The sequence below is a fragment of the Oncorhynchus mykiss genome, chromosome 24 (genome assembly GCF_057628025.1).
Source record: "Oncorhynchus mykiss isolate SJ-2025 chromosome 24, ASM5762802v1, whole genome shotgun sequence".
Lineage (NCBI taxonomy): Eukaryota > Metazoa > Chordata > Actinopteri > Salmoniformes > Salmonidae > Oncorhynchus > Oncorhynchus mykiss.
Genome location: NC_143045.1, coordinates 12,767,732 through 12,791,664, shown reverse-complemented (window position 1 = coordinate 12,791,664; position 23,933 = coordinate 12,767,732). Strand labels below are relative to the sequence as shown.

The window sequence follows — 23,933 nt, the reverse complement described above, 5'->3', positions numbered from 1 at the left end:
GAAGTCAGTGTACCCAGAGGAGGACGGAAGCAAGCTGTCCTGTTGAGGCTACTGTGGACATTCATTGCAGAACAGTGTGTTTTAATACCTTATTTGGTGACGTGAATATATTTCGTAACATTTTATCTAAACAGGATAACTTTTGTAATGTTTTACCATTTTTATTTGTATGAAATTCCCCTTCCTCCTCTGGATATTCTCCCCTGGTGTACGTGACCTTTAACATTTAGGTCGTAAATCATGGTCATAAACCGTTCGTGTGTAGATTCTGTTACTACTACAGTGGTTCTAAACTTTTGTGTTTACTGTATCACCAATCACATATTGCACTGCCCATGAGTCTTCCCAAGTACCCCCTGTGGATAGGCCAGGTACCCCAGGATGAGACCCACTGTCTTACACAAAGCCTTTCACTATTCACCTTGTCTCCTGAGCCTGCACTTGCTTGCCATAGTGTCACAAAACTGTCTGGAAAAAATGCTCAAGAATAGGGTTATAATGGAAAACTTTAATTCCAGTTACATATTTTACTTTTGATCTTGAAAGATATGTCAAGGTTTGCAGGTGTGACTTCTGTGAATGTCATGTTCTTCTTACATCTGCAGAGGAGTGAATATATACTGTACATGTAAGGAATGAATGCTTTAACAAACTGACCAACTTTTGGTAGAAGGAATATCAACATAGTTAAACTAAATAATGTATAGAGTATGCATGTATAGTATATGGATCAGTTATTTTAAATCTAATAATTCAACATCAATATTTTCACAATTAAAATAGCTCACCAGTTTGTAACCCCTACTTGCAAGGGAAGACATATTCTGTTTCTGCCTGGTCACCTGAATGAAACCATAAGACAGATAAGTCTCAGTAAATGAATACAAGTAACCAAATGTTACTAAAAAGGAAAAATACATATTGGGGAAGGTTAGATTTAAACTTACTCGGCTGGTAGTAGTCGTAGATCTTGACCACCGCTGGCTTTAGATTTTGTACTGGGAGCTCCCGTATGATGTCCAGGGTGTGTTTCAAAGGCAATAGTGATGGTAACTGTCAAGAGATTAAATTATTTATTTTTAAACACGAAAAAAACATATTGGGTCACAATTATTGAAATGCTCTAAGCAGAAGTTTCTGTTTCAGTAACACTCTACTTGACACCCAGCGTGTTAATAGTATTACCCACAAAACCTACCACATATGGCAAAACATTCCATTACACTATAGCCTCCATGTCAACTGCATGTTTATGTTATATACTTTTTAATTGACAGTATTATTGCAGTTGTAATTGCTCTGTTGCTGATAACTGGGATGAATGCAGGAGTAGGTTTCAAGAGCAAGTTATGTAAAATATGATGAAAGTGGCTGTAAAGAATTCATTACAACAACAAAGGATTTAAGAAACAAACTTTAAAAGGAAAGGAAACATCTTGGCAGGGAAAACACTAATGTGAATAAATGTGTAAGTGTATTCAGACGCTTTACTTGTTGAAGCACCTTTGACAGCGACTACTGCCTTGAGTCTTCTTGGGTATGGCGCTACAAGCTTGGCGCACCTGTATTTGGGGAGTTTCTCCCGTTCCTCTCTGCAGATCCTCTCAAGCTATGTCAGGTTGGATGGAGAGTGTGGCTGCACAGCTATTACCAAGTCTCTCCAGATATGTTTGATTGGCTTCAAGTCCGGGCTCTGGCTGGGCAACTCAAGGACATTCAGAGACTTGTCCCAAAGCCACTTGTCATGACGTTGGCCTCTTTGGGTATAGCAACCCCATCCCCCTCTCCCTGCCTCCTTCAACTAGGCTGCTGTGGTCAGAGGTTGTAAATTCCTGAGAGGATCTCCACATGGACACATAGTCGAGAGAGAGTAAACGTTCATAGAGGACAAAGGAAATCCTTCCACCTCACAGAACTTGAGGTACGAACAAATGTCATGTTCTGGAGAAAGTATAAAAGATCGGTGAAGAATCCAGCTACGAACTGGTCCATTTGTCACAACTTGGGAAAGCTCATGGGAGACGGTGTGGCCACATTACCATAACACTGTTTATATAATAGCCTCAGATATGAGGTTTACATCTAATTGTTGTATAAGATGAATGAGTGAGTATGATACTGTTTGTATAATTGTGTTGTATGATTTTGGACTGTTTAAATGAAGAAAAATACAATTCCCTTTTGATTTGAACTAAATCAGAGGACCGCCCCTGAGCCCTGTTAGGGTCAGACATCCTGGGACAGCCTTTTCTGCCATTCCCAATAAAAACCCCACTCGGGTTTTCGATCAGCAGACCGACCTTACCTCAATTACGAGATGGCTAAAGGTTGCAGACCATGTTTTTCTCCATTAGGAGGACAAAGGTTGTAGACCATTGCTGAATCTTTTAACCATACCACGTGGTTAAACTCTTAGACTATCGATACCGACAGAATAAGAACAAGTCTTTGATTTGAATTACTTGTCTGCAGCTAGGAATTCGGTATCATTGAACGTGAAGAACGACAACCGCCGAAACATCCATTCTATAACAAATGTCACTCTGAACAATACCCTCTAACCACAAACAAGAGAGAGAGGGAGAGAGATGGACAATTCTACAAAAGAAATTCACTTTTCACCAGCGATCAAGACGACACACGTAGCGTAAATATATACAGTGCCTTGCAAAAGTATTTGGCCCCCTTGAACTTTGCGACCTTTTGCCACATTTCAGGCTTCAAACATAAAGATATAAAACTGTATTTTTTTGTGAAGAATCAACAACAAGTGGGACACAATCATGAAGTGGAACGACACTTATTGGATATTTCAAACTTTTTTAACAAATCAAAAACTGAAAAATTGGGCGTGCAAAATTATTCAGCCCCTTTACTTTCATTGCAGCAAACTCGCTCCAGAAGTTCAGTGAGGATCTCTGAATGATCCAATGTTGACCTAAATGACTAATGATGATAAATACAATCCACCTGTGTGTAATCAAGTCTCCGTATAAATGCACCTGCACTGTGATAGTCTCAGAGGTCCGTTAAAAGCGCAGAGAGCATCATGAAGAACAAGGAACACACCAGGCAGGTCCGAGATACTGTTGTGAAGAAGTTTAAAGCCGGATTTGGATACAAAAATATTTCCCAAGCTTTAAACATCCCAAGGAGCACTGTGCAAGCGATAATATTGAAATGGAAGGAGTATCAGACCACTGCAAATCTACCAAGACCTGGCCGTCCCTCTAAACTTTCAGCTCATACAAGGAGAAGACTGATCAGAGATGCAGCCAAGACGCCCATGATCACTCTGGATGAACTGCAGAGATCTACAGCTGAGGTGGGAGACTCTGTCCATAGGACAACAATCAGTCGTATATTGCACAAATCTGGCCTTTATGGAAGAGTGGCAAGAAGAAAGCCATTTCTTAAAGATATCCATAAAAAGTGTTGTTTAAAGTTTGCCACAAGCCACCTGGGAGACACACCAAACATGTGGAAGAAGGTGCTCTGGTCAGATGAAACCAAAATTGAACTTTTTGGCAACAATGCAAAACGTTATGTTTGGCGTAAAAGCAACACAGCTGAACACACCATCCCCACTGTCAAACATGGTGGTGGCAGCATCATGGTTTGGGCCTGCTTTTCTTCAGCAGGGACAGGGAAGATGGTTAAAATTGATGGGAAGATGGATGGAGCCAAATACAGGACCATACTGGAAGAAAACCTGATGGAGTCTGCAAAAGACCTGAGACTGGGATGGAGATTTGTCTTCCAACAAGTCAATGATCCAAAACATAAAGCAAAATCTACAATGGAATGGTTCAAAAATAAACATATGCAGGTGTTAGAATGGCCAAGTCAAAGTCCAGACCTGAATCCAATCGAGAATCTGTGGAAAGAACTGAAAACTGCTGTTCAAAAATGCTCTCCATCCAACCTCACTGAGCTCGAGCTGTTTTGCAAGGAGGAATGGGAAAAAATGTCAGTCTCTCGATGTGCAAAACTGATAGAGACATACCCCAAGCGACTTACAGCTGTAATCGCAGCAAAAGGTGGCGCTACAAAGTATTAACTTAAGGGGGCTGAATAATTTTGCACGCCCAATTTTTCAGTTTTTGATTTGTTAAAAAAGTTTGAAATATCCAATAAATGTCGTTCCACTTCATGATTGTGTCCCACTTGTTGTTGATTCTTCACAAAAAAATACAGTTTTATATCTTTATGTTTGAAGCCTGAAATGTGGCAAAAGGTCGCAAAGTTCAAGGGGGCCGAATACTTTCGCAAGGCACTGTATATTGATTGCAATTGTTCCCGAATGAGTGAGCATTCATGTGCAAAGGATTAGCATTTCAATTGTTATAATTATCACTTTGTAGTGACTTCTTAGTCTTAGCCAAACAGTTCAATCTTGGTGTCATCAGACCAAAGAATCTTGTTTCTCATGGTCTGAGAGTCTTTAGGTGCCTTTTGGCAAACTCCAAGAGGGCTGAAATGTGCCTTTTACTGAGGAGTGGCTTCTGTCTGGCTACTACCATAAAAGCCTGATTGGTGGAGTGCTGCAGAGATGGTTGTCCTTCTAGAAGGTTCTCCCATCTCCACAGAGGAACTCTGGCGTTCTTTCAGAGTCACCATCGGTTTTTTGGTCACCCCCCTGACCAAGGCCCTACTCCCTCGATTGCTCAGTTTGGCCAGGTGGCCAATTAAGAATGATGGAGGTCACTGTGTTCTTGGGGACCTTCAATGCTGCAGACATTTTTTGGTACCCTTCCCCAGATCGGTGCGTCAACACAATCCTGTCTCGGAGCTCTATGGACAATTCCTTCGACCTCATGGCTTGGTTTTTGCTCTGACATGCACTGTCAACTGCGGAACCTACTATAGACAAGTGTGTGCCTTTCCAAATCATGTCCAATCAATTGAATTTACCACAAGTGGACTCCAATCAAGTTGTAGAAACATCTCAAGGATAATCAATAGAAACAGGATGCACCTGAGCTCCAATTTTGAGTCTCAGAGCAAAGGGTCTGAATACTTATGTTAATAAGGTATTTCAGTTTTTAATAAATTAGCAACATTTTCTAAAAACTTGTTTTCTCTTTGTCATTATAGGGTAGGAAAAAAAGGGCTGTAATAAACTGTGGAAAAAGTCAATACTTTCCAAATGCACTGTATGTCACCACAAGTACATCAAAATATATATACAGTCACTAGTGAAAGTCTACACACTCCTTGCACATTTTGCTGCCTTATATTAGATTTTTTCCTATCCTTGCCAAATTTTCCAAGAGAGAGAGAACACATACACTAAAACAAAAACTAATACATTAAACTTTTTGTGCAGGTTTAACCTCTTTCTTGCTCTGTATTTTCTTGCTTGAGAATCTGCTATTTTCTAAGAAGCAATTATTTTATTGACCATTTTAATTGAAAACAATCACATTTCCAAAGTGAAAGAATTCACAACCAAATTTACTGATCTTGACCAATTTTGACAACAACAATGGACATATGCTGCCCTAAGAGTTGTGCAAAGTTGATAGAATGGATATTTTGGTTTTGGTCTCACCTCTGTCAAGTACATTAACACATGGTCATCTTCAGTATCAACACGATCCACTAGAAATGACCTCCTCAGCTGTGAAGACATGCCATACATGTTATTCATCTTGCATTGACAACAAAGTTCATTTTCATGTGAAAGAGGCAAGAGCTACAATACATGGAAAAAGGCCACAGGTAACACCATAAAAGTATGTTATGACAAAAAAAAACTTACCCTCTCCAAAGAGTCTGGGTCTGGAGCATATCCAGACAGCATTTTCAAATCCACAATAATCATATTGGTGGTCAGCTCCTTTCCAGAATATCTGTGAAAGAAAAGAGGCCCCTGACATCAAAGTTTGATTTTGACAAGTGCTTGTAAAAATCAAATGAATGGATACTTTGATTATTTTACCAATACAAATACCAGGTTTCCTGATATGTTTTCTTACTGTTAGGTACAAACTAGAAATTAAATAACCTATACATATAGTGCCCTCTAATTATTGGGACAGTGAAGCATTTTTTTAACAAACAATGACTATGAGGTTAAAGTGCAGACTGTCATCTTTAATTTCAGTGTATTTGCATCCATACCGGGTGAACCGTTTGGAAATTACAGCATTTTTTCTACATAGTCCCCCCATTTTAGGGGACCAAATGTAGGCTATTAGGATAAATGTACATATGTGTATTAAAGTAGTATAAAGTTAAGTATTTGGTCCCATATTCAGAGCATATAATGACTACATCAACCTTGTCACAACAAATGTGTTGGATTCATTTGCTGTTTGTTTTGGTTGTGTTCCATATTATTTTGTGCCCAATAGAAATGTATTGTGTCATTTTAGAGTAACTTTAATTACAAATAAGAATATAATATTTTTTCTAAACGCATCTATATTACAGACACAAAAGTTACAGATGCTAAAATATCACCCCCCCCCCCCCATTTTTTCTTCTGTTATTGTAATGGTGAGAGGTTAGCATGTCTTGGGGGTATGATATTTGTGCGTCTGTAACGGTCTCACTCATCATCATTCACAATTCATTCAGGATTATCTGTAATCATGGTAGCATCCACATTAATATGCACGTTTTTAGAAACATGTTCTATTCTTATTTCCAATAAAAGTGACTCCAAAATGACAATACATTATTTACCATTCATTTCTATTGGGCACAAAATAATCTGAAACCAACAGAAAATGCATCCAATGAATTTGTAGAGTGAATATGTGACCAAGTACTTCATTTTTTACTACTTTAATACACATAAGTGAATTTGTCCCAATACTTTTGGTGTCCTAAAATAGGTGGACTATGTACAAAAAGTGCTGTAAATACCCTGACTTCAAATCCACACTTTTGGATTATAGAGCCAAAATAAGAAAAACATGTTTCTTAGTCGCAATAATTACGAAGGGCACTGTAGGTATAAAAACACCAATAGAATTGGGTCAAAAACATTTTTAGACATGCTCTATAATAACACTTTGAAGTGTCATCAATGACCTGATTGAAATAAAGCTTCAGTAAACGCAAATGTGTCATTCATTCTTACTGAGACTCGAGGTTCAGCGTGACTCTGGGTCTCAAAGAGTTGCTGTTGCAGTCCACCTCTGTCTTCACCTGGATGCTGAGCGTTGTGCTGTCAGTAGGAGTAGGGATGTTGTAGTGGAGCGCCACCTGGGAAAGAGGGAAGAAGTGGTCAGGGGAACAAGGTTGTCTAAAAATATACATTTTACAAGCTTGATTTTTTTAAACTTTTCATAAATTAGATATCAAGCCAGACAAAGCTTCTTAAATGTTTGGACTATATAAATCAGATCTTGCCAAATAGGATTGGGAGGAGTGTCTTCACTGACCTGCACTGAGGCACAAGCACTGCCCTTCACTTCAACCGTGTACTTCCCTTCTGTGTCCTGCAGCGCACTCTCCTGGTAGAGAAGCTTGTTGTTTTGGTTCACATTGAAGAGGTGCTGTCCCCCACTGGGAGACTGTACTGTCACTGTGCTGGTGCCCTCTCTACTGAACACCCTGGTGGAGTAGAGAGCCAGGGCCTGGAGGGCCACCACTGTGTCCTAAACACAAACAACAGACAAATGTGTTCAAAATCAGCTATCCCATTTTACAGAAATGTTCATTTAAACATTAGTTCAGTTCAAGAGTTGCTATTTCTCATATCCATTCATGATAATTTATTGCCTCCATTTCAGCAGAAGTTAGTTTCACATGGCTTGACATGACAAGAAGCACATACATGCCTGTGGTGAAATCAAGGTAATAATGCCTCATTACTAGTGCACAGCACAGATTGCCATTTCGGACCAAATGTGTTTTGGAAGTATACCTGTGTGGAAGAGAAGCCTCCGTAGGCGTTCTGCTGTCTCACCAGCCACCTGACGATGTGGGAGGCATAGCCCAGGTCAGTGGTAGACAGATGGGAGGCACTGAGGGAAGCCAGCAGAACGTAGGAGCTGATCTCCACTGCCAGGGAGGCTGAGGTCTCTGAGGAGGTCTGAGTCCAGTGCAGGAGACCCCCTGAGGGATGAGGAACACACAGAGAGAGACAGAGCCTAGCTTATTCATCATTATACAGAATATGACAGACACCTGAGTTCTTTGAAATACTAATTTAATTGAGACTAATGTGCCAGATTTGCGGATGGTTTGCACTTTTGTGATTACTCCATTGCCCAGGTAATATCAATCAAGGCAAGACAGCACAAACCTCTCGGGATTACAACCAAATTATGTGTACTATATTACATATTTCATCCCTAAAAAAATACAACTTTTACATTACTGGGTAGTTTACCAATAAAATGGTCTGACGATGATGTGGAACTCATTCTTCAGATCAACCTCCAGTAACCACTAAAAAACCTATACTCGGTATACATATCCAGAAAGAAAGAAATTCTCACTCCAATAAATGTTTATAGAAAGTTTGCAAAAATAGATAAGATCTTGCTACCATGGAAAGGAAAATACCTGTCTATTTGTGGAAAAATAACCCTGATTAACTCTTCAGTCATATCCCAGTTAACCTATTTGCTTATGGTCTTGCCTATACCTAGTGACCTGTCTTTAAAATTATTAGCAAAATAAATTCAATATTATTTGAAATGGCAAGCCAGACTTTGGCTTCGGAAAGTATTCAGACCCCTTGACTTTTTCCAAATGTTGTTACACTACAGCAATCTACACAAAATACCCCATAATGACAAAGCGAAAACAGGTTTAGACATTTTTGCAAATCTATTAAAAATAAACAGAAATACCTTATGTATGTATTCAGACCCTTTTCTATGAGACTCGAAATTGAGCTCAGATGCATTCTGTTTCCATTGACCGTCCTTGAGATGTTTCTACAACTTGATTGTATTCCACCAGTGGTAAATTCAATTGATTGAACATGATTTGGAAAGGCACACACACTTGTCTATAATAGGTTCCCGAAGTTGACAGTGCATGTCAGAGCAAAAACCAAGCCATGATGTCGAAGGAATTGTCTGTAGAGCTCCAAGACGTGATTGTGTTGAGGCACCGATCTGGGGAAGGGTGCCAAAAAAATGTCTGCAGCATTGAAGGTCCCCAAGAACACAGTGGCCTTCATCATTCTTAAATGGAAGAAGCTTGGAACCACCAAGACCCTTCCTAGAGCTGGCTGCCCGGCCAAACTGAGCAATAGGAGAAGAAGGGCCTTGGTCAGGGAGGTGACCAAGAAACCGATGGTCACTCTGAAAGGCAACCATCTCTGCAGCACTCGACCAATCAGGCTTTTATGGTAGAGTGGCCAGACGGAAGCCAATCCTCAGTAAAAGTCAGTCATACAAAAGTTATACTTTGTTCCGAACTGGTTCTCTATCAGATTAGTAAGGATGTCTCACCCCATGTTCAATAATGGCCTATTCCCTTTATTCAGATTACAACCTCTCACTTTCGGTTATTTGAAAATGAAATAAATCTCCAAAATATCACAATTTTTAAAACAAGCCATAGAAAGTTGTTTGCAATTTCAGTTTAAACCACCAGAATAGACAGAACATATGATACAACAAATACTGTGGTTAAACTCAAATATACTAATTGATTAAAACAACTACACATTAAGGAAAGAAATTCCACAAATGTACTTTTTAACAAGGCACTCCTGTTAATTGAAATGCATTCCAGGTGATTACCTCATGAAGCTGGTTGAGAGAATGCCAAGAGTGCAAAGCTGTCATGAAGGCAAAGGGTGGCTACTTTGAAGAATCTCAAATATAAAATATATTTAGATTTGTTTAACACTTTTTTGGTTACTACATGATTCCATACGTGTTATTTCATAGTTTTGATGTCTTCACTAATATTCTACATTCTACTTAGTATCAACACGATCCACTAGAAGTGAACTCCTCAGCTTTGAAGACGTCTTCACTATTATTGTACAATGTAGAAAATAACAACAAAAAAAAGAAAACCCCTTGAATGAGTATGTGGGTCCAAACTTTTGACTGGTACTTTATATATTTACAAAACAATATATAGGGGATTGGAAATAATGCAGACAATTACATTGATGGAAGCTACAATCTATCTGTAAGCTGATCTACCCCCCCCCCCCCAAAAAAAGCATATGTCTCACTCTCTCGTATTGCGACCGTGTCCAGGTGCTGCAGAAGCTGGGCCCGGGTCTCCATGTCCCCTGCCAGGGTAAAGGTGTAGGCCAGCAGAGCAGTAGTGTAGGTGTTGGACAAATCACTGGTGGAGTTCTTCAGGCAAGACAAACTGCCGTACAAAACAGGATCCTGGAGCACAAAATAACAGAGCAGCACATTAAGAGACATGTTAGCCTGGTCTCAGATCTGCTAACGGTAATACCTATTCTTATGCTTATTTCTTTGGCTATTTCCAGATAAAAAATATTTTGTGGAGATGCTACTTACCGACACTGACATGTTGAGCTCCAGCATTGAAGCAGTGATGTAGGCCGTCAGTGTGACTTCATCCGTCACCCCACCCTATAAAACAATGTCAAAATACTACAATGTGTATTAAACTACAATTCTGTTGAAAGCATCATTCACAACTTCATGGCTGGTCTGATGAGACACACAACTACATCTTCTTCCATCTTCCTTCAGTTTATTATCAATTATACATTTGATATCAATAAGTACCTTCATTCTGTTATTAAAGAGTTTCCCCAATCTGACAAAACACCCATGTTTGCCTTGCTGACTTTCCAACCAACTCGTGGGCTCTTTCATTTGCGCCGGGTCAATATAAATGAAAGACTGTGCTTTGCCAAAGGATCTCAAGACAAAAGCAGTCAGCCTGAGGAAAGAAAACTTGATTTGAATGTCCCGTCATAATACCCACATAAGGTTGTCAATAACATGACTTAGAGCTTGACATTACATGCAATGACAGCTTATTTGAACTGATGTCACATCCATGGTCTGTCAGAGACAATGCCATTTGATTGGTCAATACTTAATTGAAACAAACAGTTATAATGTGTTTACCAGTAGTTGAAAAACACTATACTCACCAAGTATTCCCCGAGCCTTGTCCAAATGTGCTGTATGCACCATCAAAATGCTTGTAGTTCAGCTGCCTTTGGTAACCTGTCGGTGTGTTTTTAGAGTGAACAATAAAGTGACCAAATGTTTTTTATAGTCACTGAGTGTCTGCCCTAAGTAGCACTCTATTCCGTATATAGTACACTACTTTTGCCAGGAAAAAATAAGTGCACTATGTAGGGAATAGGCAGGGTAGGGTAGATTACTTTCTAAAAGGTAATCCGTTACAGTTACTAGTTACCTGTCCATAATTGGCATCAGTAACATAAATTGTGGATTACCCAAACTCAGTAACGTAATCTGATTACTTTGTTACTTTTGGATGACTTTCCCCTTAAGAAGCATAGAAGATAAAGTATCCATCAAACACATTTGGTGACTTGTGGTCAGACATGCTCAGGTGGAACAAACTCAAACAGCCTTTTCAATGCTGAATTGAATGTCATTGAGGAAACAGGAAGGTGTCAATGTGTTTTTCAGCAAACATTCTTTCTGAATTTAAATTGGCAATAATCTAGATTTTGAAAAGTATCTGTAATCTGATTACAATATTTTAGCTGGTAGCTGATTACAGTGACTGTTTTTTTTGGTCATCAGATTACAAGGAACAGATTATAGATGTAATCAGTTACTCCCCAACCCTGGGTGTGCCATTTGGGATGCATCCTCAATATTCTCTGATCAAATTATTTCAGTGGGAAAACATCCCGAAGTCCCTACATGTGCTGGGTCAGTGATGCACTGTCGATAAGACACTGATGTCATCTCTGCTGGAGCTCTATAATTTACATGATAGCAGGGTCACAGTCATTAGGGCACACTGTGGTGAAACGTATTTTTTTTAATTCAATTTTTTTTAAAAAAGGTTCTGATTGGACAAATTCAGCCCTGTTTCAGTCAGTTTTCTTCCGTTTGGTGTCTAATCAATACGATCTATATGTTGAGGGACTCTTACCACTAGTGAGGAACTTGTTAGCCTTGTCTCGAATTGCTGGAGTGAGCTGCTCAGTGTTCCTCAGGTACTCGAGTATGTAGATATTGGGGGCGAGGAGGGCCATATTCTGCTCTCCACACCCATACGGCATCTGCAGCAGTCCATCCAGGTTCTTGAGGGCCCGACCCAGGATGTCCCCTACAGAGAAACATGGGACTTCTGTAAGACTGACCTCTTTAGCAAACAGCAGCATTATCGCTGGAGAAGGGTTGCTTTTCCCACCACTATGCCTCAAAAAACTCACTACACCTCTAAATGATACAATGGTATATTACCCAGGACTGAGAGAGAAATTCGATCAGACCCATCTACCACATTCTTGGGGAGTTGCAGTTCCACCTTCTCTGTCAGAGTTTCTCCTGTGGACACAGATGATAAGATGAATGGAGATGATCAATAAAAGTGAACATTCAACATTCATGCATTACTGACCAGTTGGACACAGCAACCAGTTGTAGGTGTCGGTCTTCTCTGTTCCCTCTGCCTGAGAGGAGATGAGATTGTTTTCAGTCAAAGGCACTAGATGGTATCTGTACATCAGTAAGTTCCATAACAGCAGTAGACTACATACCTTCACTAGCAGGCTCTTTGTAACTGTGTCGATACGTCCTCTCTCTGGTACGTTCACAATCTCATTGTCACATGCAGTGTGGGACTGGACAGCCTCTGCACTAACGGACACATTCAAATCCCCTACACACACATTGACAAACAGAGCACAACACAGGTTACACAACATCCAATAGGCTGACTGAGAGTACACAACTCAGATTAACATCCATTCTGCTGTTTGAACAGTTGAATGGAGACTGGTGACTTACCCAGGACAGAGGGTGCCATTGTCCAACTAAAGGTCTTTCGTCCATTGGCACACAAGCATGATGAATACTGGACATCATTCAGGGGTGTGAGAGTGTAGTCTAAGGAAGGAGCCGCAGTCACAGAAACCTGCCCAAGAGGAACACTTGTAAGACAACATGGAAAACCCAAGACTGATACACTGGGTGTAATAAAAAATAAATAAACACTGACTAGGCAAACTGCAACAAAACACAACATTTTATACAACTCGAGAAACTCATGAAACAACCCAAGAAATGATCATGATGCAGTGCCGTACCATGATGCACTTGGACAGGTAGTTGAACACAGTGGCCTTCAGCTCAAAATGCTCTCCACGGATGATGGAGTAGGGCAGGGTGAGCTCTAGGAAGAAAGGCTGGAAGACAGTGATCTCCACAGGAGGAGCCAGACCGAAGCCGCCAGGGGCCAGGCAGAATGTCTCTGTCTCCCAGGTGGTGATGGTGTCTGGGACTGTAAGGGGAATGTCTAGTGTTCCAGATTCCCTGTAATAAAGAAGTCAAAGGTCAAACAGAAAGCCACTAAGTGAAAATAGAAACATTTAGCCAAATGGGTAAATTGAGCCACACTTGTTTCTAGGAACCCATACACCAAATGTATAATTTGACCAAATATTTAGTAAGAAGTAATTATTTGATGGAGTCTGTAAAGGAAGAAACCACATGGAAAAAGTGGCAAGCAACTTATGTCCAAAAAACATATATTAATTTATTGTGTTATAGGTTTCATGATCCTTGTATCTAAAGCAGATAATTAAGATTGTTCTATACATAATTTGGGGTCTCTACAAGCTACATCGAATAGATAGCACACTAGTTCCCAATTTGGAAATACTCACATTAATAAATAAAATAATGCTGTATTAGATGAATGTTTTTAAACGTTTTAAAATATCTGGTGTTAGGAGTGAAAGTAATCCAAAAGTAATAAAAGGCAATCGGATTATGTTACTCATTTTGAGTAATCGATTACATTGCTGATGAATTTATTTCTCAAGTACTGTAACGGACTACATTTTTCAAGTAATCCGCCCAACCCTTAATGCAAGAGGTTATCGCTGGGATATGACGTAACAGGCCTGGCCTGTGTTAAAAGTGTTGTTTTTTTAAAGTACAAAGCGTTTGTTAGGTTTTAAAAAATGCTTAAAACGCTTAAAAGACAAAGCTGTTGTGTTTGTGTTGAATTGTGTTTCGGAAATAGAGAGATATGAACCAAGTTACCATCCAACCGTCTTGCGCGCATAAAGTACGTCGGATAAAAACATTCATGGCCTGATGGAAACAGATCATTTGTCTGTAAAAATGTTCAATTGTTGACCCCAATAAATATGCTAGACAAGGTGGGACCTTTTTGTGTCAGTAAAACAAATTATGCGAGAAATGGCGGTAGAAACGCTTTTATGCACAAATATTGATATAATAACCATCATATCTAAGTAAAACTTGGAATCATGCGGTCCTCCCACTACGACTAGGGAAAGTATTAGGCTACAGATGAAATAAATTATGAAGAACTTCATAAAATGGTGATGAGGTTAATGCTCTTTTACAATAAATATTGAGGGTTTTATTCTGGTGACATGATGATCGATGCTTGGCCGTCATTTGACAAATAAAAATAATGTCCATAATAATCTCATCATATAGTAAATTTGATGGAAACATATCTGGTGGGCAAATATGCATGTTGTTTTTATGAGTTTTTTAAATATTTGCATGGAAATCTGTCCCCAATCGGAGGGAAACCTAGCTATGGTTTTAAAAAGGTAGTGGTAATATTTTGTTCAGTACAGAAATGTGTAGGCAGCTTACTTACCCTGTACTGTGGGGTAAATTGTGCCAAGAGAAAAAAAATTTGGGACAAGCTTTGTTTTCAATACTCTAATGTTTACATTAATTCTGATTATTTCCAGGGATACACAACATCCTGAAATATATGAAGATATCTTTGGTAGAAAGAATACTAGATTTCCCTTTACGGAGTGATGTTGAATGTAAAAAAATGTATAAATTTACACCACGCACCCCTACTCTGTACTGCAGTTTAATGAGGTACAGGTTCCTAATCTGGACCACTAATGTATGTTTTGATATAGGCGGGTTGGTTGTTTTGCAACAAAACCGACACGTACGCAACTATGGGGCAAAGCAGACAGGGTTGGCTTAGATTGTTGACAACAAGTAAACTATATTTTGCCTCCAAATGTTTATTGAAAACTTAAATACATTTGTACAATGAGAACTTGTTGTATCTCAAATGCATCGTTACAGTTGTTGGTTAGCTAGCTAAATAATTTTTGCCATATTAGCATAGACATGACATGACTCAAAACATGGTATCAATAACAAGATACAACGAGCTAAAACGAGCCACCGACTATTCCCCACATGGCAGCATCTTGTCATTGTTGCTAACTATCTGACAGTTCAGAATGATAACATCACACAGCCTTCTGCCTCAACGATGCACAAGCATTATTTTTTGTGATGTCCTGCCATCCAATCTATAAGGCAACAGCCTCACTGTGCAGTGCTCTTACCCAACTTCTACAAGATCCCATATCCATGTCTCGGGGAAGAACGTACGGACTGTCTGTATGGGTGGTGGAGCTGGAGCGGCACCAAATCCATCACCGGGTACTCCACCAAGTCCAACTTGACCCATGCTCTTCACAGGTTGGGGTTCTTCTCTGTAGTATACTAAAACAAAACAGTAATTCTCGTGTTAGAGTCAGCCTGGTCAAACCAGACTGAATGCCGCTTTCAACGGTGATGCGTGCAGTGTTCGGACTGGTTTAATCAGGTGATGGGTTCTGACTTCTAAACTTGAAAACATGAAATATCCACATCACTGAGGGAGAGAGGGGAATGTAGAACATTTCCATTCTGTGAGAATATGTTATTGTTAGACATCAGGAATCCTGTGAGAAGGAGAAGGGCCACAGTCTGGTACAAGTCAACAGGACAGCCGTGAGTTGGGGAGGAGTGAGGTATTTGGGCTGAGATCAGGTCAGATGAATTGAGTAAGAACAGATATCACTAAAGTTCTGTCTAGCAACTGGCTGTTCCGATGTGTAAGGAGGAGACCCAGCATAGGAGGAAGGGTTAAATACCAATGCTTGTGGTGCCGAAGAGGATGTTTGACGTTTTACATGCCCTCAATCAGCCCGACTAACCGGTGTCTGTATGTAGCCTCGCTACTTTTATTGCCTCGCTACTGTATATAGTCTCGCTACTATTATTTTTCACTGTCTTTTTACTGTTGTTTTTATTTCTTTACTTGCCTATTGTTCACCCGATACCTTTTTTGCACTATTGGTTAGAGCCTGTAAGTAAGCATTTCACTGTTCGGCGAACGTGACAAATAAACTTTGATTTGATTGTGCGATTTCGTTCATTTTTTCGCGTTTGTAACTTATGCTTTAACTTATTTTGTACATAATGTTGCTGCTACCTTCTCTTATGACCAAAAATAACTTCTAGACATCAGAACTGGGATTACTCTCCACGGACTGGAAGAAGCTTTTTCCTTTAACGAGTCGAACGAGAAAGATATACTGCTCTCCTGGGAACAGACCCAGATCCCCGTCATTTGTATGAAGAAAAGACAGAGGAAAAGAGAACGCAGATCAGGTTGCCTTCTGAGAATCCGTAGGCGAGCGAGTAAACTCCCAATTCCATCAATTCTTCTTGCTAACATGTAATCTTTGGAAAATAAAAATGGATGACCTATGATTACGATTATCCTACCAACGGGACATTAAGAACTATAATATATTATGTTTCACTGATGTTTCACTTCTGCACCGGCAGAACAGAGAAGCTACTTTTGGTAAGACAAGGGGTAGGGGTGTGTGTCTTTTTGTCATTAACAGCTGGTGCGCGATGTCTAATATTAAGGTCTTAACGTATTGCTCGCCTGAGGTAGAGTACCTTATGATAAGCTGTAGACCACACTATCTACCAAGAGAATTCTCATCTGTATTATTCGTAGCCATTTATTTACCACCACAGACCGATCTTGGCACTAAGACCACACTCAACCAACTATAAGGCCATAAGCAAGCAAGAAAATGCTCACCCAGAAGCGGTGCTCATTGTGGCCGGGGACTTTAATGCAGGCAAACTTAAATCAGTTTTAACAAATTTTTACCAGCATGTCACATGTGCAACCAGAGGGGGGGGAAAAACTCTAGACAACCTTTGCTCCACACGCTGAGATGCATACAAAGCTCTCCCCCGCCCTCCATTTGCCATATCTGACCATACTTCTATCCTCCTGATTCCTGCTTACAAGCAAAAACTAAAGCCGGAAGTACCAGTGACTCACTCAATATGGAAGTGGTCAGATGGCGCAGATGCTACTCTACAGGACTGTAGAGTCCCGCTTTCAAGGAGCGGGACACTAATCCGGACGCCTATAAGAAATCCTGCTATGCCCTCAGACGAACCATCAAACAAGCAAAGCGTCAATGCAGGATTAAGATTGAATACTACTACACCGGGTCTGACGCTCGTCGAATGTGGCAAGGCTTGAAAACTATTACGGACAACAAAGGGAAACCCAGACACGAGCTGCCCAGTGATGCGAGCCAACCTGACTAGCTGAATGCTGTTAATAATCGCTTCGAGTCAAATAACACTGAAGCATGCACGAGAGCACCAGCTGTTCCGGATGACTGTGTGATAACGCTCTCAGTAGCCGATGCGAGCAAGACCTTTTGAACAGGTCAACATTCACAAAGCAGCGGGTCCAGATGGATTACCAGGACGTGTACTCAAAGCATACACTGACCAACTGACAAGTGTCATCACTGACATTTTCAACCTCTCCCTAACTGAGTTTGTAATACCAACATGTTTCAAGCAGACCACCATTGTCCCTGTGCCCAAGGAAGCGAAGGTAAGCTGCCTAAATGATTACCACCTGTAGCACTCACGTCGGTAGCCATGAAGTGCTTTGAAAGGCTGGTCATGGCTCACATCAACAGCATCCTCTCGGATACCCTAGACCCACTCCAATTCGCATACCGCCCCAACAGATCCACAGATGAAGCAATCTCAATCGCACTCCACACTGCCCTTTCCCACCTGGAAAAAAAGGAACACCTATGTGAGAATGATGTTCATTGACCACAGCTCAGCGTTCAACACCATAGTGCCCACAAAAACGCATCACTAAGCTAAGGACCCTGGGACTAAACACCTCCATCTGTAACTGGATCATGGATTTCCTGACAGGCTACCCCAAGGTTGTAAGGGTAGGCAATAACACATCCACCACGCTGATCCTCAACACTGGGGCCCCTCAGAGGTGTGTACTTAGTCCCCTCCTGTACTCCCTGTTCAGCCACGACTGCGTGGCCAAACACGCTTCCAACACCATTATTAAGTTTGCTGATGACACAACAGTGATCACAACGATGAGACAACCTATAGGGAGGTCGTCAGAGAACTGGTGCCAGGACAACAACCTCTCCCTCAATGTGAGCAAGATAAAGGAGCCGATCATGGACTACAAGAAAAGGGGGGTGCCGAACATGCCCCCATTAACATCGACAGGGCTGTAGTGGAGCAGGTCAAGAGTTTCAAGTTCCTTGGTGTCTACATCACCAACGATCGATCATGGTCCAAACACACAATGACAGTCGTGAAGAGGGCACGACAAAACCGTTTCCCCCTCAGGAGACTGAAAAGATTTGGCATGAGTCCCCAGATCCTCAAAAAGTACAGCTGCACCATCGAGAGCATCCTGCCTGACTGGTTGCATCACCGCCTGGTATGGCAACTTCTCGGCATCTTCAGTACATCACTGGGGCCAAGCTTCCTGCAATCGAGGACCTATATAATAGGCGGTGTCAGAGGAAAGCCCATAAAATTGTCAGAGACTCCATTCACCCAAGTCATAAACTTTTCTCTGCTACCGCACAGAAAGCGGTACCGGAGTGCCAAAACTAGGACCAAAAGGCTCCTTAACAGCTTCTACCCCCAAGCCATAAGACTGCTGAACAATTAATCAATTGGCTACTGGACTATTACATTGACCTCCTCCATCCCCTTCCATTTGATTGGTACACTGCTGCTACTCGCTGCGTATTATCTATGCATAGTCACTTCACCCCTACCTACATGTACAAATTACCTCTGACCTGTACCCGCACACACTAACTCGGTACCGGTACCCTGTGTATATAGCTCATTAACGTTATGTTATTGTGTTACTTTATCATTTTTTATTTTATTTGGTAAATATTTTCTTAACTCTTCTTGAACTGCACTGTTGGTTAAGGGCTTGCAAGTAAGCATTTCACGGTAAGGTCTACACTTGTTGTATTCGGCGCATGTGATAAATAAAGTTTGATTTGATTTGTGTGACTATGTCTTTGTCTGTTCAGCTGTCTGACCCTATGGCTGAATAAACTTGGCTTGAGCTTTTCATAGTTTAGAACCTAACACAAGCTATGTTAGAATAACATAAACCATACATTTCCCAAGATTCACCAAAGACGTGGTAAGGAGGACATCTCACCATAGGGGCGATGGTACTCTTTCCCCTTGTAACTTAGGCAGGAAGGTACTCTTATAACCAAGTTAGTTGCCAGATTCAGTCCTAGGTTCTAGAAATATCAGAATCACAAACAAGAGAGTTCAAAATTAATGAATGTCTCCGTTTAATTTTTCTATTCTATATGTATTTTTTGCCTCAAAAAGGCTTTTTTAGAAATGTATAATTTAAGAAGATGAATGCATGGTAACGGAATGGTAACTGATTCTTATGAGAGGTGAAAACAGGCTTCAAGTTAAGAGAAAACAAGGCAGAAGTTACCTGAAAAACTTCAAAAGGTCCATTTCTGTCAGTTATTCCATCTAGGTATAGTTTTACATATCTCCTTGGTCTTACACGTAAACATGACACTGGATCTTCAAGCTCGTAGGGAATGTATGTTGTCTCCTTGACTGGTAACAAATCAAATATCTGGAATGAGACAATAAGGAGACGTGAAATGACCTTGTTCATTGGGCACCAAACAGAAGGCAGTGACTACTTGGACTTGTCTAATAAGAAATGCTCAATGTCAACAGTGAAAAGGCAACCCCCGGGATGCTGGCCTTCTAGGCAGAGTTGCAAAGAAAAAGCCATATCTCAGACTGGCCAATAAAAATAAAATATTAAGATGGGCAAAAGAATCCAGACACTGGACAGGGGAACTCTGCCTAGAAGACCAGCATCCCGGAGTCGCCTCTTCACTGTTGACGTTGAGACTGGTGTTTTGCGGGTAATATTTAATGAAGCTGCCAGTTGAGGACTTGTGATGCGTCTGTTTCTCAAACTAGACACTAATGTACTTGTCCTCTTGCTGTGTACCGGGGCCTCCCACTCCTCTTTCTATTCTGGTTAGAGCCAGTTTGCGCTGTTCTGTGAAGGGAGTAGTACACAGCTTTGTACGAGATCTTCAGTTCCTTGGCAATTTCTCGCATGGAATAGCCTTCATTACTCAGAACAAGAATAGACTGATGAGTTTCAGAAGTCCTTTGTTTCTGGCCATTTTGAGCCTGTAATCAAACCAACAAATGCTGATGCTCCAGATTCTCAATCTCAACTAGTCTAAAGACGACAAGTTCTATTGTTTCTTTTTTTTCTACTGTGTTATTGACTTGTTTATTGTTTACTCCATGTGTACCTCTGTGTTGTTGTCTGTTCACACTGCTATGCTTTATCTTGGCCAGGTCGCAGTTGTAAATGAGAACTTGTTCTCAACTAGCCTACCTGGTTAAATAAAGGTGAAATAAAAATAAATAAATAAATCAGCACAAGTTTTCAGCTGTGCAAATATAATTGCAAAAGGGTTTTCTAATGATCAATTAGCCTTTTAAAATGATAAACTTGGATTAGCTAACACAACGTGTCATTGGAACACAGGAGTGATGGTTGCTGATAATGGGCCTCTGTACGCCTATGTAGATATTCCATAAAAAAAATCTGCCGTTTCCAGCTACAATAGTCATTTACAACATTAACAATGTCTACATTCTATTTCTGATCAATTTGATGTTATTTTAATGGACAAAAAAGTGATTCTGTCAAAAACAAGGACATTTCTAAGTTACCCCAAACTTTTGAACGGTAGTGTATGCCGCTGACTCATGTGAGTATAGTGTAGAGAATCATTGTACCATCTAAACCACTGTGAAATATTGGTGTTTCAGCTGTTTGAAGATGGTGTACAAAAAAAAGTAAAATAGAAATAGCACACATAGAACAGATATACTGCTTCTTAGACTTGCATTCACGTAGATCTATAACTCACATTTCCACTTTAAGTATCAATATGGATATGCTTTCCAGCACACTAAATGGCCCACTGTGAACAGACCCACTCCAAGTCTGCTGTAGTCACTTCTAATTCCCCTGAAGCTGGTTGTTGTGGCCAGCACCACAAAAGCTGTTTATATGGTGGTATGACTGTTGACATTCACTTCAGTAAGCTCTGTTACCTTGTTAGCATCCAGCCTCTTCCCTGGTTCCATGATGTGAACACTCTTGTCCACAGCACTGAGGCCACAGAGGGAGCCGGGCTGGGCCGAGAGCTGCAGGGTGGTCTCCTCCCCTGGGACTGCTTTTGAGGGTGAGAACTCCACAAACACCTGGCACACAGGATACATGATACACCTTTAGTGTCTGTTGTAAATATGTACAATTTGTGTTAAAATGGTTGCTAGCTAGCTTGTGTACTCCCTTTAGCGTCAGCATGAGCATTGTCGTCGGGAATGCATTACTATTTAGCATGCTTATTAGCGATTAGCATGTGTTAGCTTTTGTCTGTGGTGCTAGGCAATTTCCGGTTGTAGGTCGCTCATGCTTATTATGTTTTATAATGTGTTGATCTTTCTGCATTGCTCCATTGTTTATTTGTGCATCTAGCATGTGTTTGGGTCCAGTTTAGTTTGTTGACATGCAAATAGGCATATTTTTCCCATACTGTGCTATAGCCTAAGTTCTCCTATACTTTCTTTTACAAAACCACAATTAACGTTAGTATCAGAGAGGGTGGTGTTGTATTTCTGTGTGTGGATCTTCATTAAACCCTAGAACTAGAACTACTGCTTCCTGCTCGTGTTCTGAACGGACACCTGTGGTGGTTGCTTCCAGTCTAAAATCCAGCACCTACGTTTTTTTATTGGTTCTTCGAATTCATAAACAACCCATATTTTTCACATACATACACACACACACACACACCTTGTGTCTGAAGCATTTCTCAGTGGGGAAGTTCATGCTGTGGGCGATTATAGCCTCGCTGGGTAGCATACTGTACACCAGGACCTGTACCAACGGCGTCATCTCTGGAACCACGGCCAACTTCAAGGTGACTTCACCCTCAGTTACTGCAAAGCAAGAGCATATCACACTGAGTACGTTTACATGCACCGTAATAATTCGATATTAAACGGATTATAGCTGAAAACAGATTATGCAATAGTCACTTTACTCTTTATCTTAATCGGTGTAAAACCAAACTCAAAGAAAGCATACACCGATTAAAACACCAGGGGCATATAAAACGTTGGGTATGCACAAAATATGCCCCTAAACATGAATGCCCAGTTTTCACTCAAAAGTTGGTATTTATAAAAACTGAATTTGAAGTGGGAATGTGCCTGTCCTCCTGTAAACTTCAGACCATGCGTACGCACAGTTTCTAGTGGTTGAAGTACTGCATTGCAAGATGGCAAAAGTAGCCTTGTGCAGGAATATATGACTCTTATTCATAACAAAAAACAGGTAGCTAAATATAATAATACAACTACTAATAATACTTTTCCCTTAGCGAGAAGAGCGAAAATCGATGTATTTTATCTTTGCGTTCTAAAAGATGCCCATTTCTAATGATTAATTTCATTACCATGATCATTGCAGAATAAATCCTCACCTTTTCTGGCTGTGATGGTTTCATAGGCTACCCACGAAATAGCCTATAGGCCTACAGCAAGTTAGGATAGGTTACTTGAATTTCTCAAACATAATACATATATCATGCAGAATAAATTCCTCACATTTTCTGGCCATAATGAGTTCATATTCCCGAAATAGCCACACAAGAAATTACCATGTGCATCGCACACGTAATTGGGCTTATTAGATGTGAAATTACAGTATAATAGCCTGTTTTTTTTACTTTTCGCATTGGACAGGGAGCGCGGTTTATACCATACAGTATTTAACAGTTGATTGTTTGTATTGAAGTGTGTAGGCTACCACTATAAGTAGGCCTACTGTAGTTTTCATTTTAGACAATGTTTCAGAATTCGTGGGCAGTGCAGCATATTTATGTTTAGGGAAAAAAATATGCAAAACATTGCATTCAAACGATATTTTTTATTTAAGCTTTATTTAACCAGGTATGCCAGTTGAGAACAGGTTATCATTTACAACTGCGATCTGTTTAAAGGTCCACAACAATTTTCAATTGGTTTTGTTTTTCAGAAATGGCCTGGTAGATTACAGCAAATGTCACTGCAAAAATCATTCTGGCAACACCTCCAAAGACATTCGATCAAGTTCAACATTACTATTTCCTGTAGACTGTCTTGGCCTAATTCCAATACCTTAAAAGGTGAACGAGGAGCGTTTTCTAGGAGGAGTTATAATGCTTGTTGATTCGCGCACAGTTTTATAACAGGTCTGATGTACAATCAGAAACATGCTTATGTATGGCATGCACCAAGTTTATGTATCTCAATATTTGTGTGTGTATGTGCAGTCTTTTCAGAAATGGTGCACGCAGATATTTAGTGTTAAATTTACGCAACGGTTATGAATGAGGCCCCTGGTTTTCTGTACAATTATTCAAATTATTAGTATTTGTAAATACCTTATTCGGTGATGCAAACATGTAAACACCTTAATGGTGTTCCAGCAGTGTATTTGATCTGCTCATTTGCTAGCACTATCCGAGCGATCTGCCTTCTTTA

The 23,933-nt window shown here is 40.4% G+C and overlaps 1 protein-coding gene across 3 annotated transcripts in view; it reads right to left on the bottom strand.

The window, feature by feature from the left end:
- Positions 1 to 488: 488 nt before the first annotated feature.
- The window catches only part of LOC110503754 (alpha-2-macroglobulin), a 32,777-nt gene continuing 9,332 nt past the window's right edge, over positions 489 to 23,933 (bottom strand). For 2 of the 3 annotated variants that reach the window (XM_021582259.3, XM_036961978.2), the window contains exons 14-36: positions 22,201 to 22,346; positions 21,456 to 21,605; positions 19,786 to 19,935; positions 19,489 to 19,576; positions 15,500 to 15,659; positions 13,220 to 13,445; positions 12,921 to 13,047; positions 12,671 to 12,792; positions 12,532 to 12,583; positions 12,375 to 12,458; positions 12,061 to 12,237; positions 11,075 to 11,150; positions 10,701 to 10,857; positions 10,467 to 10,541; positions 10,166 to 10,328; positions 7,883 to 8,073; positions 7,398 to 7,613; positions 7,094 to 7,218; positions 5,765 to 5,855; positions 5,555 to 5,623; positions 948 to 1,053; positions 789 to 842; positions 489 to 599 (exon numbers count right to left, since the gene is read on the bottom strand). In XM_021582259.3, coding sequence (XP_021437934.2) covers positions 802 to 842; positions 948 to 1,053; positions 5,555 to 5,623; positions 5,765 to 5,855; positions 7,094 to 7,218; positions 7,398 to 7,613; positions 7,883 to 8,073; positions 10,166 to 10,328; positions 10,467 to 10,541; positions 10,701 to 10,857; positions 11,075 to 11,150; positions 12,061 to 12,237; positions 12,375 to 12,458; positions 12,532 to 12,583; positions 12,671 to 12,792; positions 12,921 to 13,047; positions 13,220 to 13,445; positions 15,500 to 15,659; positions 19,489 to 19,576; positions 19,786 to 19,935; positions 21,456 to 21,605; positions 22,201 to 22,346 — 2,792 coding nt within the window. In that variant the 3' untranslated portion in view covers positions 489 to 599; positions 789 to 801. The remainder of the gene's footprint in view (positions 600 to 788; positions 843 to 947; positions 1,054 to 5,554; positions 5,624 to 5,764; positions 5,856 to 7,093; positions 7,219 to 7,397; positions 7,614 to 7,882; positions 8,074 to 10,165; positions 10,329 to 10,466; positions 10,542 to 10,700; positions 10,858 to 11,074; positions 11,151 to 12,060; positions 12,238 to 12,374; positions 12,459 to 12,531; positions 12,584 to 12,670; positions 12,793 to 12,920; positions 13,048 to 13,219; positions 13,446 to 15,499; positions 15,660 to 19,488; positions 19,577 to 19,785; positions 19,936 to 21,455; positions 21,606 to 22,200; positions 22,347 to 23,933) is intronic. The other variant, XM_090218331.1, reaches the window with a different exon arrangement.